The sequence below is a fragment of the Triticum dicoccoides genome, chromosome 5A, assembly GCF_002162155.2.
Source record: "Triticum dicoccoides isolate Atlit2015 ecotype Zavitan chromosome 5A, WEW_v2.0, whole genome shotgun sequence".
In the NCBI taxonomy this organism is placed as follows: domain Eukaryota; kingdom Viridiplantae; phylum Streptophyta; class Magnoliopsida; order Poales; family Poaceae; genus Triticum; species Triticum dicoccoides.
In genome coordinates this window covers 348,553,474-348,564,007 of record NC_041388.1, presented here as the reverse complement: position 1 = coordinate 348,564,007, position 10,534 = coordinate 348,553,474, and the positions used below count along the sequence as shown (strand labels likewise).

The following is a 10,534-nucleotide window of genomic DNA, read 5'->3' as shown; positions in this document are numbered from 1 at the left end:
TGAAAAACAAAATCAATGAAATCTGTTTTAGAAAAAGTTATTGAATCCCTGTGAATTTTTTTGATATCTTCCACTTTAACACGTTACAAACCCGGATACACGCATGAGAGTGACGAAGTCACCACAGACGCCTTCGTAGTCGACAAAAACGTCCCTTCACAGTAAACAAACATCAACAAAAGGTCCGAGTTAAATTCAGAAAAATGCAAGCACCAATATTAACTCTAGGACTTTTCCTGATGGGCTAGTTCCTTCACAAGGAACCAAACCATTTAAACTAGACTCGCTTCGCAATTCGCATGAATTTGTAGTCAGAAGGTTCTGAACACACGCGAGACAAAGCGAAGGGCAGAACGGGCAAAACAAAATCCACGCCCATAAATTCCCCGGGTCCTTGGGCGGTCAGAAAGCTGTCAGACACGTGTGCAGGACAAGACGTGGCGTCCACGCGCGGGCCCCCTTCCGCCGCGCTACGCGACGCGCCACAGCTCACGCGCACTTTCACGCGCAAACCCCTCGTTAAAACGTTCGCTCCCAAATCGGCCCCTCCCCCTCCCCTATTTATCCCGAGCCCAGCTCTCCCTCCCTCACATCACCGTCGTCACGTCGACCACAGGGCCACGCTACGCCTACACGTACCGCGCGTAGCGTAGCTACTAGAGAGCTAGCTAGCTAGCACATTTCATTGATTGCCCTGCTGATCCGTTCGGCATGGAGGTCGCCAGGAGGAAGAGGTCGCTGTGCTCGAGCCGTCGCCGGAGGTCGGCGGCGGTGGGGCGGAAGGTGCGGGAGCTGCGGCGGCTGGTGCCCGGGGCGGCGGTCATGCCCACCGACCGGCTGCTCGTCCGCACGGCCGACTACATCGCGCAGCTCCGGGCCAGGGTGGAGCTCCTCAGGGCGCTCTCGGAGCTCTGCGAAGGCCATGGCCGTGGCGATTCCCCTAGCTAGCTGGCTGCCTCTGCTTGTGTGGTATGCCGTATATATACGTGCATATATCGCACGTATAAATGGGAGGTATATATTGAACGATTATGGGTTGATCAAGTAGCGTATAATTGAGTACCTAGGTGCGAATATACATACCAATCGTATGTGTTCTAGAAGTATATAGGAGTTTTGTTTTGTTTTTCTGTCCATTATTTCTTGTAATAATGTTCGCGGCCGATTCATATTCTTTGTGTATTCATGTACTTGTGATCGTCGATCAATCTTGCGGTGTTATGATAAAAATCATGAAAAATATAAGTTTTGTCGCACCTATATAATCCCTTTATAACATCCCTTTGTGGCAAAGAAAGAAATACACAGTACATAGGTATGCACAGTATGCATTGTTAACTGGATATAAGAGTTTATCTTGTTTTCGATCGATTTTCACCACTCTCAGATCCTGTCCCATATGTCTCATCTTTGATCTCAAAACAAATCTCAGACGGCTGATGAGCAGTAGACAGTAGTACTTTAATAATATTCAAGCACTGCCGTGTTCTTCATGGCGCCAAGCTCCTCGTGAGCCGATTCTTGCCTTGGTTGTTGCGCCATTGCTAGCTGTTCCATATGCTGTCTATCCGTTTTAGGCTTGTAAAGCGCATACGTGTAATGGAGTGGCATGCACAGTATCGGCATGCATGATGAGGTATGAGCTGGAAGTTGGCTGGATCCAACACGAGGTGACTAGTCTGCTTAAATTAGTTGGCCGTAGTTACTACTCCTAATAAGAAGGGCGTGCTGATGATTAAGCTTTGCGTCGACAGTGGTCAATGGATATCATTGTTAATTGAATGGAAACCATTGCTACTGTTTGGCTTGCTCCCTACAGATAATCTAACCAACAAAGAAGACAAAAGCTTTGATGGAACATGATGCTTTAGGGTCCGTATTTGTTTGTTTGGTTCAAAGTAATAGAGTAAAGGAAAAATGGAAGAAAAAAAGAACATTGATCCAATCCACTAGGTCGGGCATGTAAACCGGGTCCGTTTAAGCCCACTTATGATCCAAAAGTTCAATGAAGTTTTTTTTTCAGTGAAAATGAAATATCGAGCTAGCTAAACCTGACTAAACGAAATTTGCGGGCATCATTTATTTATCATTTACTCCCTCCGTTTCAAATTACTCGTCGTGGTTTTAGTTCAAATTACGAGTAATTTGGAACAGAGAGAGTACATGCCTACACTCGGACCTCTTTTAAAAGCTCATGCGCAGGAAGCACGAGACATGAGCATTTAGTGACGTAATAACATTCTATTATACTTTTTTCACGTGGTCCGACTTCAATTTGACTTTGTTTAGTAGCATTTCTCTGTTTTTGTGTTCATGTGAACCAAACGAGCAAGTTTATGGAATTCCACCTGCATTCCTATCATTCTTTTATGGACAGCGATATTTGGCAACAGTGTGCCCGATAGAAAATTTACCTTACCTGTCGATCACCCGCCAGCTAACCAGGCCAATCACCCTGCCAACTAACCAGGCCGACCACCCTGCTAGCTAACCAGGCCGATCGTTGTACAAGGCCCAACAGAAAATGCCATCCCCCCACGACACACTTTCCAGATCGCAACTTTCCCCCACCCCCCTTACCTTCCACGCAAGTATATCCTCTCTCACCCTCCCCACCAGCCACCCGCCCCTCCCCCCTACACAGCTGCTCAAAATCAACACCAAAGACCTACCCCTCCTCCAGATCTGGATCAAACAAGAGCAGATCATCAGGGGAGCGGTGGAAATTACCAGGGATACGGCGAAGAAATCACCAGGCAACATCACCTCACCCTGGTAAGAATCAAAGACTCATCCAAAAATCTCCAAAAAATTATGCTTAATACAAAGACTTACCCCACCCCCACCAGACCCCCTCCCAATCTGTGCAAAAATTACCATCCTTTCACCACTAGAAAACAGAATAAGCAGACTTCTCTCATAATTTTGCCTATTGCAGTGAGTTACCAATCAACTAAGTGCAAAATTACCAACCCCCCGTAGTTTTTGTTACCAACTTCATGCAACAAAATAGAGTACCCAAAAAAAATACCCCATTCCCCTGCTACACTAAACATAGATTTTGTGTTCTACCATGGAAAAATAAAGACAAAATAAAGGAGAGAGGAACCTTTATTGACCACAAAAATCATTCTCTCATACAATGAAAGATGCATTGCAAAAAAGGTTCATTTTTCAGTCTACAAGAATGTTATACTGCATGAAGTAATCAAGTTATCAATCTGTACATAGTAAAAGTTATCATCCACTTTAGCTAAGTACTAACATTGGATAAAGAAAAGTGCTGCCTTTTAATGGAGATGCTCATGTTGTACTGTAAATTGTCCTGTTTAGTGTTCTTCCCAATCACCCCTGCGATTCTTGCCTTCAAACACCTATGTAAAGAGTAAAACAAAACAATGAGTTTAAAAAAAGAGTGAACACGTGTAAATGTGTACTAACGTGCAAACGTGAAAACAAATCAAGCAGGAGTAGATAAATGGATGCTAGCAGAGGATATAATGATGGAGGAGGGGGTAGAATGCATGAAGAAGGCGATGTAGCGCGCACACCAAGCAGCAATTCAGCATACCCAAACATCATGGGGACAGGTAAAATTACCAACATTACTGTTTACATATCATCATGGAATGAAAAACCCAGTCTTATACTTTACTATTGAAGTGGGTTTGAAACTTACCAGCATTGGTGCACACATATTACCAGATCCAGAAAATGCAAATTACCAGGGTTTTTTAGGCATAAAGAATAGTTTACTATTGAAGTGTGTTTGAAACTTATCAGCATTGGTGCACACATATTACCAGGTCCAGAAAATGCAAATTACTAGGGTTTTTTAGGCATAAAGAATAGTTTACTATTGAAGTGGGTTTGAAACTTACCAGCATTGGTGCCCACATATTACCATGTCCATAGGATGCAAATTACCAGGGTTTTTTAGGCAGAAAAGAATGCTTTACTGTTGAAGTTGGTTTGTAAATTACCAGCATTGGTGCACTCATAATACCAGGTTCAGAGTATGCAAATTACCAGGGTTGTTTAGGCATGAAAAAGAAACATACATTCACTGAATCTTCAGAAAACTACCATGATGGAAAACTGGTATTTATCATGTAATATTCCACTAATCTACCAGGCCAAAATGTAGGTGCTCGGGCAATCAACGCAAACAACAGCTTGCCCAGTGGTGGAACAAGTGCACATAGTGCTGGAACAAATGCAAGCACAGGAGCTGGGAGCCTTGGAGAGCAGACAATAAGTGAACCAGCAACTCTAGAATCTGCTGGGATCGATGCTGATATGGAAGGCAGCAACATGGAGGCATATTCCACACCTAAGCCACCTTTGCAAGGGACAAAATTTGACACCATGGAGAGCGCACGTGACCACTACAGCACCTACGCGCGCAGAACTGGCTTTGCAATTAGGCAGCAATTCAAGAAAGAGAGGGTTGATGGAACTATAAGCAGGGTGCTACTAGTTTGTACAAAATATGGCAAACGACACAAGGACAGGGATGAGCTGCAAGATGTGGAAAACCCAGACAGCATTGTCAAGAAGAGGAAAAAAAGAAAGTTGTTAGGACTGAATGTGAAGCGCACATGTACCTATCCCACGATGATGGATGGTGGACTGTTGACCGTTTCGAGGACACCCACAATCACCCCCTGATCAAAAAGCCTTCCCTAACAAAATTCTTATCATCACATCGGGACATTCTGAAGGAGGAGCAGGACTTCTTGAGGGTTCTGCACGGATGCAACATTGAGACTGCGAGGCAGATGCAACTGATGTCATGGTTCTACGGGAGCGCTAAAGACGTACCCTACACGACACAAGACATTGCTAATCAACGAGCTAAGTTCCGCTTAGAGCACCGCCACAAGGACGTTGGGAGCACAATTTCATACTTCCAAGAGATGAGGGCCAAAAATTCATATTTCTACTGGAGAATCAAACTTGATGATGAGGACAGGGTTGAGAACTTGTTCTGGATAGATGGCGCATCACGCAGGGCATATGCAAAGTATAATGACTGTTTGTCATTTGACACGACATACATGACAAACATGTACAAGATGCCGTGTGCACCATTCATTGGAATTAATAACCATGGTCAATCCATCCAGTTTGGGTGTGGCTTCGTTCAAAACGAACTAAAGGAAAACTTTATGTGGCTGTTTAACACATTCCTCCATGCAATGGGTGATATTGCCCCTAAAAACATCATCACAGACCAGGACTTTGCAATGAGGAGTGCGATCGACGAGGTCTTCTTGAACATAATACACAGAAATTGCCGCTGGCATATAATGAAGAAGGCGCAGGAGAAACTTGGAAAACTTATGGCTGATGATAAACCACTAAACAGAGCGTTCAAAGACTGTGTCGACAATAGCTTGACTGGTACATACCTAATCTGTTGACCCATTTTAATTACCATTCAGCAAACTTGAGAAGCCATATAAATATATGTGATGCACAAGTTACCATGTGTGGGTCTACACAAGTTACCATGATGTAGTTGGCTATATTACCAGGGGGCAGTCACATATGTTGATACTAACTTGTGGTTTAGGAAAGTTACCATATCTGAAAAAACTGTTCATTAAGGTTACCATCTAACAACTAAGAAAAGTTACCAGCATACTTGTACTTTAATTACCAATGATTGTGTATGATGTTGTAATTGTCTAACGTTTTGTGTATCACAGAGGAAGAGTTTGAAAACAAATGGTGGGCAATGATGGATGAACATGGCCAGATCGCCAACGAACATTTTGAATGGCTGTGGGAAAATAGGAAATGTTGGACCCCAGTGTACTACATGAAGCATTTCTTTCCATTCTTGCAGACAACTGCAAGGAGCGAGGGATTCAATGCTGTGCTCAAGAAGTGCGTGAACCCCAACAACTCATTGATTGAATTCGCAACTCAATACACTGCAATCCAGGAGAAAGTAATGGTGGCTGTGGCGAAAGAGCAAGTGGACACAATTTACAAAGAGGCAGACATGTATTCGTTGAACCCAATCGAGTTACATATGCGAGAGATATACACACAAAATCTGTTCTCCAAGTTCCAGGTAGAGATGAAGCTAAAGACTACTTACGGATGCGATACTTTGCAAGATGGAACCTTCAAGATGTGGTCGCTCCGAGGCATACTACCAAAGTATGGGGATAGGGACTACCATGTGCAGGCGAATAAGGATGAAGGGGTATACTCATGCACTTGCTGCAAGTTTGATCGCGATGGGCTATTATGCGCACACATACTACGAGTAATGGAACAGATTAGAGTCTACGAGATACCAAGGAGGTATATCCTGGATAGGTGGACATGGGATCCAGAAGAGGATCTTGTTCAGCCTGATTACCAACATCCAACAGTTAAGAAAGGTATGACAGAGGAAGGAAAAAATATCATGAGATATACATCTATTCTGAATGATTTCAAGGAACAAGCAAAAGACGCTTGCACTACTGATGAAGGGATGGCATTGGCAAGGAAACATGTTAATGCTTTCAGAGACAACATGGATGCACTAAAAAAGAGGCAGCTAAAGAAAGCAAGAAAGGAAAAAGATGAGGGAAAAGAAGCACAAATGTTTTCTTCACCACCAGGGACTAGTGCCACTGAAGGTGTCCCAGTAGCGCATCAAGGAAGCATTCCTGTCACGCATGTGTCTGGCAATATTTTCCAGTTCCAGGGCTCACATGCCGAGGGATCCCAATCATCAAACACAAGAGTGATACTAGACCCACCAAAGTTTACTACGAAAGGGCGTCCAAGAGAGAAAAGATTCCAGCACCCATTTGACATTGCAAAGCCAAAAAAAGAGAGGAAGTGTAGAGTTTGCGGGTCGACAGAACATGATAAATGCAAATGTAGCTCACCCATCCCGCACTGAGAAATGCAAGTTAGATGGGCATTGAAATGCAAGTTAGAGATTTTACTTATCAATTTTACCCATTTTATTGTGTAAAACGGTGTCGAGACACCATTTAACCAAAAGTTATCAGCACTGAAACATGTAAGTTATCATCTAGAATGTAATGGGGATTTTCAGAAATGAGAATGAGATTAGTTATCGTTCTTTGTTTGTGAGCAAAATGTTATGACACAATGAAAAAGAAAGTTATCAACACCTGTTATAGTATGTTATCAGCATTGACTATCATAATTATCAGCAAAAAATGTATAAACAAAGATAGTAATCAGCCCAGAAAAAAATGTATAAAACTATCATCGTTCTTAAACATAAAACTTATATTGGTGCAAATTTCTCACATCAATTACTCCTTATTGAACAAGTGATAGCGCCATTGCGTGCATTTGTTAAGAGGATGGTCCATCCACATGCTTGTCAATATCTTCCTCAGCGCCGGGATCTGCTCCTTAGTTATTGTCGGGATATTTTTACCATCCCAGAACTCCAAGATCTTGAACGCGAAGAAACCGCAATCAGTGCTGTAAGGAAAAAAATAAAAAATGTGTTAAAAAGCAATAAGATAAGCAAAAAGCTGAACAAACTTTTAAAATGCTACACTACTAAGTTACCGGGTATTTAGTTCAAAAAAATTATGGAGTACTAGCCAAAAAAACTAACCCATTGTCCTGTTTGAACACATCGATGTACACAAGATCATAGTCTTGAATCTGCTTACTCGAGTCCTTGTACGCAATCAACCGGGCTTTTTTAATGCCATTCATAAGGTTCATCGCATGTGTGATGAGCGAAGGGTTATCTTGTGGACGAAGAGAATCAAGAACTTCAAATCGTTTTGCCTTGAGATTAAGGCACAAGACATACCAATGCCGTCCTTTGGTAGAGGTCCCAACTTTTGCAATGTTGGAAACAGTAGCTGTTAAAAAATGTGAACACATGAACACAAGAAGTTATCAATGCATTTATAGTTAAAAAGGCAAAGTTATCAGGACACTGACAACATATGTTACCAGTAGGCATACATGAAAGTTACCACAGAAAGGAAAAATGTGAACACATGAACACAAGAAGTTATCAATGCATTTACAGTTAAAAAGGCAAAGTTATCAGGACACTGACAACATACGTTACCAGTAGGCATAGATGAAAGTTACCACAGAAAAGTAACATAACTAGGTACCAGCTAAAATTCTTTAATGGTACAATGTCTGACAAAACCAAAATAAGAGCCTGATAAAATTTCCTGTTAGACCAACTAAAAAACAGCTTGTACAATTTAAAAGAAGAAAAATATGTAGTTTACGTAAAAAATTGTACCAGATTTTGGTGACTAAGTATGTAGTTTGCATCACGATGGAAATGTTTGATTAGGAACTTGCTCGTCATATCATGTATGAGAAGATATACTGATAGCAACCATGGAAAAATGATCTTCCCTGGGGGTACAGAATCAGAAAGAGTTCGGATGTGGAGCTCTGCAATATTATTCGAAACTTGACCACCTTCTATCACACTATTAGCGAGCTCCTCCAATGTGACCCACCGCCCATCAATGTCAATAACCCTAATACTGAAAAGCAAACAAAGAAAAAAAGTAGTATATAAGCAAATGTTTTGCCGGTGAGGGGTTAAAATACTAGAGAAAAGGAAAACAGTAAATGTCATTACTGTTTTATCTTGGAGTCAACTGAATCAGTGGTGTGCTTGATAACTTCTGCGTAAATAACCTCTTCGAGTGCAGATGCCGTGAGGCCACAATATGGAGGCAAAAGGAACTGCGATGGGTGGCTTACCCTAACTTTCCGAATGTAGGATTTAGGAGTCACACTGGCTGAATGATTACCATAGGGAGGTTGAATAACTGGTGTAGCAAATTCAGGGCTGGTGGGGTGGTCTAGAAGAAAAGTGAGGGGAGTTATCAGAGTTGGGAATGGTGGAAAGAAATATTATGGGGAAACAAAAAGAAAAGAAGTTATCAGAGTTTAGAACAGTAAATTATCAACATGGAGATAATGATTTTATCAAGGTTGGCAGTAGGAAAGAGTTTGTTAAATAAAATCTTCCTATCAGTACCTTTTACAGAACCGTAATTTGCTTTTGCTCTAACAGTGGCACATTCGACTTCTTCAACCCACATAATTACATCGTCGTCTTCAACATCCGCATCATAAACTCGAAATCGACGCTCTTCAAAAAGTTGCGATCAGGTTAGTTTGTGAACTGACAAAAGGAATGTCAAATATGTGGAAAAACAGCTAAAGAATAACATGATAGATAGTACAGAATGATGATAGAATTACTGTAGAGAGAAAAAGGGAAGGAAATGAGGGGGGTCAGGATAGTTAAAGAGGCAGCATAAAACGTATTAGAATGGTTTGTCTGTGCATGCAGGGAAAGGAAGGGGAGGGGTGTATTTACAGCATCAATAAAGGAAACAAAAATGGTTGGAGTTATCAGCATGGTGATAGCAGAAGTTATCAGGGTATGATCACAAAAGTTACCATCTTAGTAACTAGTTAGCAAAAAAAATGAGAACATGTAGGTATCTACTTAGAACAAAAAAATACTAGCACAAAATTCGCAAAAAGTTATCATGGTGAAAGTTCCCATACGATAAAAATGGTAAGCTGGAAAACAAGGTACAAATATCTTTCATGTAGGGCGATGTATTTATCAGTTAAAAGTAGAGTGATACAATTATCAGTCATATGTTAGCATGGTGATAGCATAAGTTACCACACAAAAGGTTGAAGTTATCAGCATGGTGATAGCAGAAGTTATCAGGGCATGACCACAAATGTTACCATTTAATTAACTAGTTAGCAAATAATTATCAGTCGGATGTTAGTAAAAGTTACCAGGAAAAATGAACAATAATAATCACGTATAATACATCCACACACCAGGCAACATAAAAAGTAAAAGAGCGCAAATGTGAAACGAAAACACATAGTTCATTACATAGCACACACGCAAAAGCATAAGTCATTACATGTGAGAGGGGGGGGGGGAGGTTGTCCATACATAGGATAAAAAGAGCATGAATATACACACAAGGATCAAACTAAAAGCATAAAAAAGGTCTTCGAAAAGCAGACATCCATCCCATCACTCTTTTGTGATAAAGCGAAGACACGTATATGCCTTCACTTACCAAGCTCAGCAGGCCCAGATCCTGAAAACGGATTGGAGTCAATAGGATTATCTTCTGCATTCTTTAAATCTCGTGGTGCTGCCGCCATATGATCAATTGGGGGTGCTGCTGCTCGGTCTTGGGGAGCATTGTTAACCGTTGGGGCCATTGCTGGTGCTTGAGTTGTCGAAACAACCGCTGGGGGCGGTGTTGGTACTGTAGCTGGAACTGCGGTTGTCATAATAATATCTGGTCCGGGCGGTGTGGGGACAAAATCTAGGCCAAGAGAGCAAGATGGTGGGGTGAAATCCCAGTAGGCCCTATCAGCAACAACATCTTCTACATCTGCAATAATGCTGAATTCTTGGGCGGCGACTTGGTCATCCCCAGATTGAGCTTCAACAAACACTGCATCTTCAGTTTCAACTGGTTCTGCCACATTGGATTGG

The 10,534-nt window shown here is 41.8% G+C and overlaps 1 protein-coding gene across 1 annotated transcript; it reads left to right on the top strand.

Annotated features, from left to right (window-relative positions):
- Nucleotides 1-574: 574 nt before the first annotated feature.
- LOC119297320 (transcription factor bHLH150-like) lies at nt 575-1,265 on the top strand. The gene has a single exon (XM_037575160.1). The coding sequence runs from the start codon at nt 712-714 to the stop codon at nt 946-948; it is 237 nt and encodes a 78-aa protein (XP_037431057.1). The 5' UTR covers nt 575-711; the 3' UTR covers nt 949-1,265.
- Nucleotides 1,266-10,534: the final 9,269 nt, after the last annotated feature.